This window comes from Homalodisca vitripennis, chromosome 4 (assembly GCF_021130785.1).
Source record: "Homalodisca vitripennis isolate AUS2020 chromosome 4, UT_GWSS_2.1, whole genome shotgun sequence".
Taxonomy (NCBI): Eukaryota; Metazoa; Arthropoda; class Insecta; order Hemiptera; family Cicadellidae; genus Homalodisca; species Homalodisca vitripennis.
The window spans coordinates 199,199,456-199,216,349 of record NC_060210.1 but is presented as its reverse complement, the minus strand read 5'-3'; the positions used below and the strand labels follow the sequence as shown (position 1 = coordinate 199,216,349).

The following is a 16,894-nucleotide window of genomic DNA, read 5'->3' as shown; positions in this document are numbered from 1 at the left end:
ATATACAGTTATGATGTTATATACAGTTATGCTGTTATATACAGTTATGCTGTTATACACAGTTATGCTGTTATATACAGTTATGCTGTTATACACAGTTATGCTGTTATATACAGTTATGCTGTTATACACAGTTATGCTGTTATATACAGTTATGCTGTTATATACAGTTATGATGTTATATACAGTTATGCTGTTATACACAGTTATGCTGTTATACACAGTTATGCTGTTATATACAGTTATGCTGTTATATACAGTTATGATGTTATATACAGTTATGCTGTTATACACAGTTATGCTGTTATATACAGTTATGCTGTTATACACAGTTATGCTGTTATACACAGTTATGCTGTTATATACAGTTATGCTGTCATATACAGTTATGCTGTTATATACAGTTATGCTGTTATGTACAGTTATGCTGTTATATACAGTTATGATGTTATATACAGTTATGCTGTCATATACAGTTATGATGTTATATACAGTTATGCTGTTATACACAGTTATGCTGTTATATACAGTTATGCTGTCATATACAGTTATGATGTTATATACAGTTATGCTGTTATACACAGTTATGCTGTTATATACAGTTATGCTGTTATACACAGTTATGCTGTTATACACAGTTATGCTGTTATACACAGTTATGCTGTTATATACAGTTATGCTGTTATATACAGTTATGCTGTTATATACAGTTATGCTGTTATATACAGTTATGCTGTTATGTCACGCGGTAAAATGTCGTATGCTTGTGCTCAACATGTTTACACATGTATTTTCTCATTAACATCATGTTACCCGTGGGGTCCATTTTAAAATGTTCGATAACGCTCAGGCAAGTCCTATGAAGTGATGTGGAACGTCATCAAATTTGATATTGCCTAAATAGAAATGAAGCTTCAAGAAAAATCTCAACTTTATTGGTGAGTTTGTTAAGATATCGTGCTGACTGGCAGACATAAATTAAAGTTTCATTCAGCCCCTTGTGTGACTAGCTTCGCTTACGCTCAGGCAAAAACACCTGTTAACGAAGTAACTGATGGAAAGTTTGTTGCTAATTTAGGAATAAAGTCGATACTGTAACTTGAACCATAATCAATTGTTAAAAAATGACTATTCAACAAAAAAAGTGTCTTCTTCATCCTATTCATTGAATACGAGATGAGCATTAACAGCGCTGAAATAGGAGCAAAGCGATCAGGGGTGTCCTCTAGTCTTTTCTTATTGTTCTCATAAGAATAAGGGAATGTGGATGAAGGTGGACGTGGATGTGATGGGTCGATTTAGGGTGGATACTCTGTATAGTCTTGTTACTAAACCGGCTGACCCGTACAATGGTTAAGTACCCATTGCATTTAAAACATGGGCTGTCCCTCGAGAATGTGCAAAATCACTGACAATTTTCTCGAATTATATAGTCTACATAAAATGCATTTAACTGCAGGTCGCCTCAATAGTGCAATAGCACCTAAGCAGTACAGTTTAAATAATTAAATGACGGTCAAGTACGAATTCGTTACAGTGACAATAACACTGGCTTATTCCAGTAATACAATTTTCATTACTATAACAAAACTCGTTCATCTCACACATCTTCAAAAACACAAACGTAGTACTTAAGTATAAATTTTACTTCATCTGTTATACTATTGTATTCGCCTGTTCACATTTGTTACTAATTCTCGACTATGGCCGTATAATTGAGATTAAGTTTGTTATTAAGTACGTCTCAATCTTTTTGGTACTTTTGTACTAAAAGTCTGAGGAGGGGGGGGGGGCATACGCTAAAGGCTGTCTACTACGCATACGTACACTCCCATCTGAGATACGGGGTGATGTTTTGGGGCAATGCTTTACGGGGTGGTGCTTTGTAGACTCACACACAGAGTTTTTAAAATTCAAAAAGGATCATTAGCGTTACGTTTCAGTTGCATTACAATCACTCATTCAGACAAATTATCTTGTTTTAGCAATTACGAATTGCTAACGTTTTGCAGGTTAAATATTATTAGTATAACTCATAATAACTGAGTCACTCACCACTTAGACATGTCCAGAATATCCAATCGACCATCTAATATTGTATGTGTGGAGACCATTTCATTCTTCATTCAGATTACTATAGTACTATAATAACCACCCTGTTCATATAAAGCTGTTCGAATCTATTAAAAAATCAAATCTAGAAGTCCTAAAACGACATCTCACTAGACTGCCACATCGCAGCCTTTATTTTTGAAACGTTCAATATTTAAATTTTTTCACTAAATGAATGAGTAAACCAAGTTTATTTATTAGTGCAATTAACATGTATTAATGTGAATTAGCATAATCTATCTAATGTCTATTGACAATTTATATGTTTGTGTAAGCTGAAACTCGTTATAATGTCAATAAAAATGTCTAATAAAATTATAAAACCTAAATTTAGATAGTAAACTTGAAGATATAAGGGTTCAAAATACGAAACCAGCTTTAGTCCGTGGAAACACTTTACGTACCCAAAGTCAAGTTGATGAGCTCCCTGGAATCCTCAGCCAGAGGTCAGGGCAGGATGTGTCTATCTCGTATTCACATATTTATGCTAACCTAGGCTCGCCTCACTAACAGTCGCAGTACCAGACCGAAATAGAACAACTTCCTTCTATCTGCTTTGATGCGCGGAGTGGTTGCAGTTACCAAGATACGCTTTTTAACATTTCGGGAACATCCATAGAACAATGAACTAGCTAAAATATATTTTTATGTCGATTTTCATGCGAACATAACCTAACCTATCCAACCTAGCCTAACCAACCTAATCTAATCTAGCCTAACTTCACCTAACCTAACTCAGCCTAACCTACCTAAGCTAACCTAATGTAACCTAACCTAACCTAGCCTAACCTAGGTACCTTATCTAAACAACCTTACCTTACCTAACCTAACCTAAACAAGTCTAACCTAACCCATCCTAACCTAGCCTAACCTACCTAACCTAATCGAGCCAATATACCGCTAATTGCATGATTAGCGTATGCTGCCGCCGAGTAAATCATATGAATGATGGGCGTGAGAGGTCCCCGTCTCCCTACTTTTGCTGCAGAAGGTCCCCAAATTCATGGTTCCGACTACAACAACGGGAAACCCTCTCGGGAGGGCAAGGTTCTCAACAACAGTCTGAGTTAGAGAAGTATTTTATATGCAGGGAATTATAAGATTTCGGACATTTGCCATCGTTATATGTTACAACAATGTATAACACAACGTTATAAGAATTGAAAACTATCCTCTTCGTCAGGTCAGAAGGCAACTAGTACATAAAAGTCAGGACGTGCGGCAACGGATTGGCACGAAACAAAAATAAAAAAATAAAAAAAGGATAAAACAAACTAGAAATTGCTTGGAGTCTAGGCAGGAGAAAACAAACTTAGTTATTGTCTGTACAGGAATGTTATTATCCTTTCAAAGCTGTCATCGTCAATAAAAGAACGTAGCCAGGAATAACTTTTGGAGGTCCCTTACTGATGTTTTCCCGTAGTGGACAGAGAGTGAGGCCTCAATTTTTCCTTATAAAGTTCTTGACCTGTTTCTTTGTTGAGAACAATCTTTCAGCAGTGCATGTCAGTAATACTGAAGTATTTAAATAATGATACTTGTTTACTAAACAAATAATTTAAAAATTGAAAATTTGGAAGAGTCTGGATCCCTTGGACACTCTCGCTGGCTACGTTCTTGGGTCAATACCTAGTTTTAAGTCAAGAATTAAATTGGAAATTGATATTTAAAGACCAGTAGTATCTTTCAGAGGAACGTTCTGGCATTAAATTCCGATAGTCCTGGAAATTTATTAACACTGTAAAAGCAAGACGGGAAACTGGAAAATAGACATAATAGATACATGTTTTTGTGCGAGATTTAAGGGAATTTCATAATTTCTCTGTGAAATCTACCAGTTTACCAGGTCAGTACAAAGGAGGCATGTTCCTTCTCTGAATATCCGTGGCTGAAAAGAGAAAACTGTCAAGAATAGTTTCCAAGACAGAACTTTTAACCTAAGTAAAAGTTTCAAGGCTCAGCTTCATATATTAAGAGGATATTTGTTGAAGTGACGAGTAAATTTAGAAATTTTTTAAACAATATTTCTCATTACACGCCTTTAATCACACGTTTGCATACATTGAACCTTTAAAAACTCCAGTTTGTTGTAGGACTTTAAAAACATTTTTTACATAATCTTTTTAATCTGCGAGTGTAGGCCTAATAGGCCAGAGAAACTTCTGTATAACATTTCATCGTAATCCACACGGCCTGTGCTAGGGGATTTCATGATTAAAATCACGAATATACTGTTTCCATTCTTATGTTCAACAGTGAATTTCTCTCTGCTGTTCTTAATGACATCCATTACACTGTTATTGTAAAAACTGTGTTGTCCACTTGTTATACACAGTCATATATAACCTATATAACATATCCTGTGTGTTATATAGGTTATACCGATCGTTATAAGTAGCGCATAGCACATTTAAATTAGGTTAATTAAGTTAATTAGTTTTTATTGTATATAAACTGTCTGGTGGTCAAATGATTATAGTAAACTGTAATTCAACGTGCTTTTAAGAATTGCAGATACCGGTTAATTATAAAATACAAATGAGTGGTATATGAATTTGACAGATTATTTTAAAATTTACTGTAATCATTTGACCATCAGACAGTCTATATAATAATAAAAACTAATCTCCAGATGCCCAGACTAAAATCTATCAACTGTACTGTTCGAAGTACGTAATACAGGTACGAAAAATGAGAAATGCAATTCCCGCAGTGCATTAAGGTGTTATGATTGCATTACGGTAAATGAAGGCGCTAAAAGGATGATTGTCGAACAAAAGATCAAAGCAAAGCAGGGTCTTTTTCAACTGCATGTGCTCTCAAAGAGTTCTCTATTAAACCGCACGATTATTCTCATGGATTTTACAGTTTTTCCGTACTTCGTTTTAGCATGATAAATATTCAGCCAATTCATAAATGCATTTGCTCAATTTAATGCAATTAATTCAAGCCTTTATAACTTTAATAAGCAATAAACCATGATTAAATAACTGCAAGGTATTCATCTTTGATACAATGAAATATATTCAAATGTTCGCTCATCAGTTATGTAAATATACAAACATTGTTCGTTCTCTTTTTGTTTAAAGTTTGTTATTGACGATGGAAGGTTTGAAAGGATAATAGGATTTCGGACATTTGCCATCGCTATGGGTTATAAATGGTATAACACAACGTTTCGAGGATTGGAATCTATAGTCTTCATCAGGTGGAGGAGGTATTAATACATACAATAATAAATACCTTTACTTCTTTCTGGTCTCTATTTTTGTATGTATTAATGCCTCACCCACCTGACAAAGAGAATAGATTCAAATCTTCGAAACTTTGTGTTATACCTTATATAACCTATAACGATGACAAATGTCCCAAATCCTGTTATACTTTCATAGTTCATTCTGTCCAACAAAATAAACGCCATTAGAATATGTTTTTAAACTGTGTACATTTCTTCAAGTGAAAATTAAACTTAATGTATAATGTTTTAATGACTTCTTATCTTTATATTTATACATTATCATATGTGTACACTGTTTTATAGTGGCGTAAATTATATATTTAATGGACTGTTGTTTCATATTGCCATTATATATTATAAACATTGTCTAATAAAATAATAAAACTTACTGTTTTGACGGAACTCTGGGTTTGACTGGCCGAGAGGGTGTCCAGTTCGCTGCTCTGACGGGTTGCCATTTGTCCTGCAATACAGTTAGTTCATTGTTAGTCACTTGTTTGTTCTTACATTAGCTACATTTATTCACAATAATTAGCAATTATACTTAATTGGTTACAAATTCCAAAAATCACAGTACGACAGGTTCTCCTCGCTTTTGTGAACACGATGGTCCTCGATTCAGAATAAGTTTACAGTAATTCAGAACGATAAATATACGAAGATATATTGGCTTGTACTTTAACATCAAGTAAAGTTAAATTCACAAGAGAAATTTCACCCAAACTTATATGGTTCGAACCCAATATTAAACACTGTACACTATACATCTAGGTTGTATATGATCACATGACTAAGTTACTAAAAATAACCTTATCACGTGACTAAAAAATACGTTCTCTATAAAACACAGAAGGGCAGTTGTTGACGGCGCTCTTGACGGGCGTCAAGATTACTCGATTTCCTTCAAGTGACGTAATAAGTATCAAGACCTAGGTATGTAAATCGATTTTAAAATCGCTCGACTCGACTTTAAAGCGGCACTAAGATTCTTATAACTGCCTTTGTCAAAATGACATCCACTCCTAGAATATAAAAATGTCAAACGTAAATAGCCATAACCTAGATTAAAGTTGATAGATACTACACAGGTCAAAAACAAATAACACAATATTTGTCCTGTCCTGAGCACAGTTGGAGGACTCTATTGTAAATTTAAAAAAGGAACAGAAATGTCCCGGAGTGAGGCGGAGGGATGACCCCGGGTCCGGCAGGGAGGCGGAGGCGGAGGTGGAGGTGGAGAGTGCGGGTGTGCGTGTGTGTGCATGTGTGTGTGATGAAAGGATTAGACGAGCTAGAGCTGACCGGTCGATACCTCGCAGATGGACACTGCGAATTGCTCCACGTCCTAGATTATTCAAATTGTCTCCCTCTTAGAGGGGAGGAGTAAATCGATTGGGGAGCGTCCCCAGGGGTCGGGGGAGTGGACAGGGCTGTCTTGCGGCCTAAGCAAACATACCGCGTCCACCTTAACACAACCGGCACTGTTGTGCTTGCTATAATTGGAAACACACACACGCCGGGTACCATGCATCATCCTCCGTCATACGCAAAAATAACATCATCTTTCTCGCCTAATATTGTCCGAGTCCGAGTCGACCGACAGGATTTGTCTCGTCGATGTCAAAAACCGTGTCGGAAATAAATTTTACATTATTCGTACGGAACGGAGCGCCTTCAAAAAAATTAAATACTAATGCTGCAGTACATTGCTGCAATTTTACTGCGTCATCTTTTTTGAAGGCGCTATTATTTACACAATTTAATAGCAAAATTATTAAATAATTTTGTACAAAGATAAATCGCAAAAATATTATTGTACAGGAGAAAAGTGTACAGATTTTATTGATGCTTATATTATCATAATATTTTTTTATTGTGTTTAAAAGATAAAAAAATATTGGATTTTTATGTGTCCAGAAATCTTTGATATAAGAAAGTAAGCGTATATATATACTGATTTTAAATTTCTGTGATACACATAGTCTTCCAATTCTAATACACGTAGAGTTTAAATTGGCTTTAAATCAGGAGTCGATAATAAGAAAACACAGCGAATGGAACCGAATTTCACGATCAAATCACAAATGTTTTAAATTACTGCGGCGAATTCGTAAAATTACTATTGGGTTCGGTTAACAATAACTTTGCTGGGAATTCAAATGTGAATCTCAAACAACAAAGCCTGACACGAACAAGACCGAGCAGAGCCGAAGTTGCCCGAGTATCGAAAGGCCAAAGGAATAAAATCAACCCCTAAATCAGTGAAGCGTGTATTATGTTACTATATTACGTTTAATTGAGGGTTCTACGGAATTTTAATACATTCCAGTAATCCTCTTATGAGTGCGGCTTTTTGTTATTATATCAATTAAGAGTTATTGCGAAATTTATGCTCAAATATCGTAAAAATATTAACTGTTCGAAATAATTAAATGTAAACAGCGATTGTTATTGGCTTATTCATTTATAAATAATATATTTAACTTTCGTTTGTGCAATTGGTTTTATAATAATATGTACATGAATCATGATTGATCAGTGTACAGTGACAGTTTAGATTGATCAGTTTTACTCAACATATAGTTCATAATCTATATAATAAATAAATACAAATTTATTTATTTACACAAATCTTTTGCCACTGCTTTAAAAAGAAAAACTCTAATCACAAATGGCCCTGAACTAATACTAAATAGCAAATAAGAATGTGATGAAATATAATTGTTACTAAAGTATCAATAACATAATTCAAATCTAGTTGCATGTTTAAAACTTGTGTAACAGAAATTACTAAAATCCTCATCACCTAACAGCTTAGCTAAGTTCTTTGTTTGAAGTTTGTTTTTGGCGATGGAAGGTTTGGTTATGAAGAAAAGATCGTGTTTTCATAACTAAGTTAATTGTCAAAAATAACAATAATTAAATGTTTCTACATACGAACAATGGACGACCTAATGCAGTTTACTGCCTTACTTGTCGTTGCGTTAAGTCAAATGTTTCATTTAAGAACATAATTGAAACTCGTCCAAACGCTAATCAATTTGTTTTAAGTACATAGCTTTTTATAGTTGAAATATAAGTACCACAAAAGTTTCTGAATATCCAATAAAAATATCGAAAAAAAAACTAAAAATCATTACTTGGGCCACAACGATGCAACAAAAGGGCGTAAAACTGCATGAGGCTTAACATTATTTTTATATGGAAAACCTCAATGCCATTTTACTACAATCGGTTCTTGAATATTTTTTTAGGCTAGGAAGATTATTTTACAATTCAGGGGCATAAAATGAGAAGCTCCTCCTCCCGACTTCACGTCTCACATAAATTTAGCAGATAACTATCGCTTGTTCAGGCACTGCGGTTCCTTGTGTGATAGAACCTTGTGGACCATTCAGGACAAACGGGTTCCATTGGCAGGAACTGAATAACCTCCCGATGGAGGGATAAGTGATGGAATTGCTTCAAATTTGAAATGAGCGTGCAACAGTTTAGAGGTTTCAAATATGACTCACAACAGCCCGCGAAATTTTGTTTCCAGGAAATAACGGAAAAACATGGATTCTGCTCATGCAGCTGTAAGTTAATACCGGCAGCAGCCTTTTAAACCTGAACAGGGCTTTCGGTCTGCCAAAACGTGCTGGATAGTTTGAGTGACTTGATCAGCAATGAAGACCGCTCTAAACAAGATGCAGAGAGTCAAGACTGCTAAAATCACCATCAAGAATGATCCCCACACCTCAGTCCATCAATGTCAGCACCAGATTGTGTGGGTTGACGTGAAGTGAAGGACATTGGACTTGCCTTTACTGAACTTCAGACCGTTGCCTCCAGGCCATTTTTTCAAGGTCTGAGTTAATATGGACAATGGTCACCCTAACTGAGGTAGGAAAGTAGGCCAAGTACAGCTGGCACCCATCACCGTACATATAAATGCCAGAAGTGTACAGATTAAACAGTACGGGGCCAAAACAACGTCCCTGAGGTACTCCTCACTTTTAACTGGAGAGGCAGATATCTCGTTCTTAAAAATTTTAACCATTTTAACACAAGATATATAGCAGGAACTAATATAACTTTACTACTTCTCCTATTTTTTTTTTTTTTTTAATTGGGCTTTAAATGACTATTTTTTATTTTCTCTTACTTTTAGAAAATCCCATGACAAAACAAAAAGGTGAGGGCATAAAGTAGAGAAATGTAAGAAAATGTGCAATCCTAAAAGCAAAAAATGTCTGATTTCTTAAAACTGTCCATTATTTGACAATAATCAATGGTAATCACAAATTCTCCAGTTTTATTAAATATGAATAATATAATCTATGAGAGAGTTACATGTTAAAATGACAAGTACTTTTTTTATTATTTTTTATATTTATTTGGAACATTGTAAAATAACACAAACTATGCCTGCACACTCTCTAAATCCTTTGGATATGACAAGAATTTTGTTATTTGTATTTTATTGTTTTGTTATTTTTTTTGTAAAATATTTTCATGTAATATACTTTTAACTAACTAGATTTTCATAAAAATGTATACCCATTTTCGTAGGGATTTCACAATTCCCCCCAACGTTTGCACAATCTTATATTTTAAGGCAAAGTACTGAAACTCAACCAAGAATAAAATAAAAATAAACATTCTATCAGACTTTGGAAGCTGTCGTTGGTATACTAGTATTTCAACACGTAACTGATGTAACTGATTAACAAAAGGTTCAAGAAACTACGGTTTATCGTTGTTACAAAATAACGATTAAATTATGCAAATTAAACTTACATCCAGGGTTGTATCTGCATAAACAGTATTCCAGACAGATAAAGTGTTGTGATTATGTAAATCTTCGAACACAGAGAAAACAAACCTGTACATTCTCGACTCAGATATTAAGGAACAATAACTGTTTGGATGACGGTCAACCTTGAGATGATCGGATGAGAAGCCTCGGTGAAACTGTCAAACTTCGAGATAAACGTAAGTCATGCAACAAGGATTAATGCAGAGAAAGTTTTAGTGCCGGCGAGAAAAGAAACTGCCCCGAGACTTACCCGACTTGGGTTTGTTGACGATTTCATTTTATGTGGGTTGGAACTATCGCTGGCCTGGCTGTAATCGGGTATATTTTAAATTTGTATTCTGGTACTACTAAAGGGGTAAAAATCGAATTTGAAAAATATACAACATTTTATATACCTGATAAACACATGGGAAGGTTTATCGGTGTTATAAAAAAAACTGTAAGAATTAACACGACAATTTATTGGTTTAGAGTCAGGTGACTCATACGACTAGTAAAATTACTCTTCCGTCTGTCGGCAGAGTATCTTAAGAATTAGTTGATCTACAGATTTGACATTTGTATGAAACTTGATTTACATGTGTGTAATATCGTTTCCGATGATGACGCATGTCCCTCCATGTGACACCACCAAGCATGTCCTTGGCCTTTGTTATGAATAACATATCACGGCGAGTTCCTTTTATAAAAAATGTATATTCCCCCCCCCCCAATGTGTTTTTGGAATAATTTTACATGAATGAGCGACTGACACGAATGACATTACATCTAATTTCGCTTAACGCGTATTAAAAAATAATTGCAACCACTGGACAATCTTTTTTAAATATTTTATCTATAAACAAAATTATCACCCAAATGAACATTGTGTGTTGCATAATTAATATATATATATATATATATATATATATATATATATAATATATATATATATATATATATATATTACGTACACGCATATCATAGCCTACTGTTGCAGAAAACGTACTATATCAACTTGGCAGATACTTATCATATTTTTATTTCACTCGTTATATATCCTATTGTGCTACATTAAAGCTTCTTAAAAATTCTTGGAATGGCGAGGATTTTCGCACTCCAGCTAATAGTAGGCCTACTACTTAGTCTTCTGTCATTTTTCATCATATTAGTATAGTAAAACATCTATTAAGAAAAGTAGTTTTAGTAAAATATTATTTTGAGTGTTATTTGTATTTAAATTAAGCAAAAAGTTTGAAACAAATACACATATTACGAAATATATTCATCCATATTAAACGCGTTTCAATAAAAACATCAAGGAAGTACGCAATTATTAGGCGTTAAGCAATCACTTAACTTTCTCCTTACAATACTAATTAAAATATTGGAACATATAACTTAAAATAGAAACCACAATAATTAAATTACATCATTTTCATACCAAACCCTTAAAGGAATAAAATTATCCAGTTTCTGCAATTTTTGAAATGTTCGAAAAACTATTGGAAGAAATTTAACAGTCTTCCTACTAAAGAATTAAACTCTACTTCCGACTAAAGAAAATGAAAAAATATATAATCTCAGCATTTTTGTACTAAGAAACCTTTTGGAGAAAGATGGAGAAATCAATATTACCAGGAACCAGCATTCCAGGTATTTAGAAATTGATATCAATTTCGCCACAATAAACTGGATTTCAAACTGGACTGACTTAACAACCGCAATATAAATACTATAGAGCCTGGAAAACAGGATTCTTAAGGGGAGAATAGCACTTACACCTTCAAAAAAGGCTAAACTTTTTTATTGTTTAACGGAAGGAGATTTTACATATCTCGTGATGGAAAAAATTCTATTTATGGAAGGAATAATGTTGAGTTTTCTACAAGTCCATCGATGGTGTCAAACTTGCTTAGATTTGGTGTAAGATCATCGTTACCAACTACTCCTCTCTTAGCAGAAAACAATTTGCTTCTGGTGTAGACTAATAAATTAAACGTTGGAAGTACGACATTAAAATCTATACAGATTTTCAGTATTTCTGCTGGTGACAATGATTTTTACATTGCACTTACATTGATACTTTGCACATTCTAGAGCATGTGTATAGTATTACTACTTAGTACATCTCTCAGCTACACAGGAGAGTTCTCCAGCTACACGGGGGAGTTAACCAGCTACACGGGGGAGTTCTTTATCTACACGGGGGGGTTACCAGCTACACGGGGGAGTTCTTTATCTACACGGGGGAGTTAACCAGCTACACGGGGGAGTTTGTCAGCTACACGGGTAGTTTAACAGCTACACGGGGGAGTTTACCAGCTACAATGGGGAGTTTACCAGCTAAAAGGGGGAGTTTACCAGCTACAAGGGGGAGTTCTCCAGCTACGGTGGGAGTTCTCCAGCTACACGAAGGAGTTTGCCAGCTACAAAGGTATTTACCAGCTACACGGGGGGTTTACCAGCTAAACGGGGGTGTTTACCAGCTACAAGGGGGAGTTCTCCAGCTGCGGGGGGAGTTCTCCAGCTACACAGGGGAGTTTACCAGGTACACGAGTGAGTTTCCCAGCTACACGAAGGAGTTTCCCAGTTACACATGGGAGTTCCTCATTTACACGGGGGAGTTTCCAATCCACATAGGGGAGTTCTCCAGTTCACGGGGGATTTCTCAGCTGCACAAGGATTCCCAGTTGCACGGGAGAGTTTTCACAGTTACAAGAGGGTGTTTCCAATCCACACAGGGGAGTTCTCCAGTTCACGGGGGATTTCTCAGCTGCACAAGGATTCCCAGTTGCACGGGAGAGTTTCACAGTTACACGAGGGTGTTTCCAATCCACACAGGGGAGTTTTCCAGTTCACGGGGGATTTCTCAGCTGCACAAGGATACCCAGTTGCACGGGAGAGTTTCACAGTTACACGAGGGTGTTTCCAATCCACACAGGGGAGTTTTCCAGTTCACGGGGGATTTCTCAGCTGCACAAGGATACCCAGTTGCACGGGAGAGTTTCACAGTTACACGAGGGTGTTTCCAATCCACACAGGGGAGTTTTCCAGTTCCAGTTCACGGGGGATTTCTCAGCTGCACAAGGATACCCAGTTGCACGGGAGAGTTTCACAGCTACACGAGGGTGTTTCCAATCCACACAGGGGAGTTTTCCAGTTCACGGGGGATTTCTCAGCTGCACAAGGATTCCCAGTTGTTGCACGGGAGAGTTTCACAGTTACACGAGGGAGTTTCCAATCCACACAGGGGAGTTCTCCAGTTCACGGGGGATTTCTCAGCTGCACAAGGATTCCCAGTTGCACGGGAGAGTTTCACAGTTACACGAGGGAGTTTCCAATCCACACAGGGGAGTTCTCCAGTTCACGGGGGATTTCTCAGCTACACAAGGATTCCCAGTTTCACGGGAGAGTTTCACAGTTACACGAGGGTGTTTCCAATCCACACAGGGTGTTTTCCAGTTCACGGGGGATTTCTCAGTTCACAAGGGGGATTTCTCAGCTGCACAAGGATTCCCAGTTGCACGGGAGAGTTTCACAGTTACACGAGGGTGTTTCCAATCCACACAGGGGAGTTTTCCAGTTCACGGGGGATTTCTCAGCTGCACAAGGATTCCCAGTTGCACGGGAGAGTTTCACAGTTACACGAGGGTGTTTCCAATCCACACAGGGGAGTTCTCCAGTTCACGGGGGATTTCTCAGCTGCACAAGGATTCCCAGTTGCACGGGAGAGTTTCACAGTTACACGAGGGTGTTTCCAATCCACACAGGGGAGTTCTCCAGTTCACGGGGGATTTCTCAGCTGCACAAGGATTCCCAGTTGCACGGGAGAGTTTCACAGTTACACGAGGGTGTTTCCCAGTTACACCTATGAATTTCCCAGCTACACGGGGAGAGTTCCCCATCTATCTTTTTTGTTCAAGTGCAAGTATTAAAAAAGAATAAACCTACTGTTATGGAGTAACTCAAATAATTTTAAGTAATATTCCACGGGTACATAAATATCACGTTCATACCACATAGAAAACATTGAGCCTACTGTTGCATACAGCATAGTGTACTTAAACAACTACTGTGAAATCACACTTGTGAAAAATTGAGTTTTAATTTATATAACTTTAAATTACCTTTATTGGGGACTAGGAGTAATATTGCGTTTTACCCCAGAAATCCAACCAAAGTCGCGGGTTTGATTTGCAGAAAGAGCAATCAGCATTTTTCAAGAAGTTTGAACCCTTTTCTTTTAAATACATGTACGGAAATCAATTCAAAATCTCTTGTTCTTAAAATAAATAATATGAATTTCTATAAAATGAATATTGGAGTTCTTAATAGACCGATACAACTAATTATCCAAGAACTGGACATAAAGTAACGAGATAGTTATTGCACATTGGAACAAACAGGAGTGCAAACTGCACTTTTACATTTTGATTCCGAAATCAATACAGTTATTTCTTGTACTAAGAAGAACCTATGTACCTAGTTTCAAGTTTATAGGAGGTTTCTTTCAAAATTTCTTGCAGAACCGGACAACCAGATGATTTTAAGAAGTAATGTCCTGTCGGATCCTGAAGGAAAAGCGGACCAACGTTTTGGAAATTCGACTCTCTCTTATAATAGAACTGTAGCTTATTTGCCCGATTTAAAGTTATCCCCAATGTTCCTTCCACCGTTAAAAGTTCTATGACTTATAATGTTTCGGTTGTAGATAAGACCAATTGACGCCAGTACCTGCAGGATCAAAAACATGAGAAAATGAGATAAGGACTCTCATCACAGAAAAACTAACTCAAGGCTATGAGAATGTTGCCCAACTACAGGGCAGACTCCCGATAAGACTGGCCAGCTACAGCCAGGCCCGCTGTATGCAATAACTATTCACTCATGTGTGTGTGATAAGCCAAACTTTCTACTCTCCTCTCTATCTTTCCTCCACCCTCCATCCTCCACCCTCCACCTCCACTTAGACGGTGGGAGGTAAACTTTATCCCTCTTGTTACTGGGGGTCTATGCAAGTGGTACCGACCGGACCTTGCTGCTGGAGATCTGAGAGAAAAGGATCCATCTCTAAAAGTTCTGAGGTCTCGATTTAAGAATTTATGAACCCTTTAAATAGTTTTAAGATCATTACGTGTTATTGACGAATTATGTGTACCTAAAGAAACAAAAGTCTGAAAAGAGCAAACCCTCGATAAAGATATGGGTTTTAACCGTGATGAATCAATACTAAGGTTAACACCAAAATCACTTTCGCTAAAGATGTCACCTGATTTTTTAGATATAACCTCCAGGTGTGAGCTTTAAAACCTTTCCCTGATATGATTGTAGTCCTTGGACTTTATCATGGAAAGATCTTTGAAAGTCTTTCCGTGCGGTGTCTTAGGAGAATTTTGCGTGAACCTTTATTTCTATACGACCAACATACTGTACCATGATGGCGCATGTCACTCTATAGGATTTGGCTGAACGTTTTGCAAAAATTTTCTTTCGTCTTCCGGAGGGTGTAAAGATTTCTTTACTTCATGATCGTCTGTCAATTCGCCAGGTATCTCAAGAATGAAATAAGTTATATACTTGCAATTTTGAATGCAACCTTATCTTAGCCTATTTCGTGACACAAGCGTACTACTACATCGTTATATTTTATCTTCTTCTAGTACAATACTATTGTTTAAAGCATCGTGTATATTTCTTGCTTCTTCTCAGACTTTTCTATTTTCATGGTGTAAACCCGTCACAACATATCATCATCACAAACTACATTTGCTATTGTCTATTTTTCTATTTCTCTAGACTGACAAGTTGAGCTTCTGTAATAGATTATAGATAGATGAGGAGAGTAAATTTACGCTTTAAGCTAGGATCACTTTATATAAAATTAACTAGATTTCGTACTTAAATTTAGCAATAACGACATAAAATATTAATCAGATAAATATCTTCCTGATGGTATAAGTTATAATAAATCACGCATTTTCTACAACAAACGTTGTCTAATAAATAAACACATATGTTACTACTCACTTTCTTAGTTTACCTAAAAAAATCTTTCACATTTACCATAAATAAACGATTGGATATATTTGACAGATACTGGTTTGTGAGTGAAACCTATAGGAATTTTGAAATACTTTTTCATGTACAAAAAACACAGTTTCAAGAATCAAGAATTAAATCCCCAACATTATTCATTATACATGGACTAAGAAATTTGTAATTTTGGTGTGAATGTGCTGACTATAAATATTAAAAATGGCAATTTCTATAAAAAAATTGGGAAATCTCCCATAATAGAGTTAACATTTGTTATATAGCATTTAATATAAATTTTTAACACATAGCCTATCGATGTCCATTTTAATTTCGATTGTAGGTATATAGTATTCAAAGTAACAAATGCATTTTACTTTCAATAAGTATTCCTTAAAAATGGAATTCTAAGTGTGCAATGGAACAAAAAGTGCATACAAGCGCATTAAAATTTTAAAGCGCCAATGATGGATGATTAAGGATTGTTAAGGAAAGAGCCGAAGGCTACAAAAGATGCATACTGGGAGGGATCTTACATCATTCATAAAAAGGCGTAAGGAAATTCATCATTCAATACGTAAGGAAAAGCCGAAGGCTACAAAAAGTGCATACTTGATCGGGATCAGTTAATTCATAAAAAGGCGCATTAAAATGTTAAAGCACTGATGATGATTAAGGAAAGGTAAGGAAAAGCCGAAGGCTACAAAAAGTGCATACTGGAAGGGATC

At 36.1% G+C, this 16,894-nt stretch overlaps 1 protein-coding gene across 2 annotated transcripts in view; it reads right to left on the bottom strand.

Moving 5' to 3' along the window:
* LOC124360881 overlaps positions 1 to 16,894 on the bottom strand; it is a 107,816-nt gene that overhangs the window by 52,424 nt on the left and 38,498 nt on the right. For both annotated transcript variants that reach the window (XM_046814857.1, XM_046814858.1), the window contains exon 8: positions 5,740 to 5,813. In XM_046814857.1, coding sequence (XP_046670813.1) covers positions 5,740 to 5,813 — 74 coding nt within the window. The remainder of the gene's footprint in view (positions 1 to 5,739; positions 5,814 to 16,894) is intronic.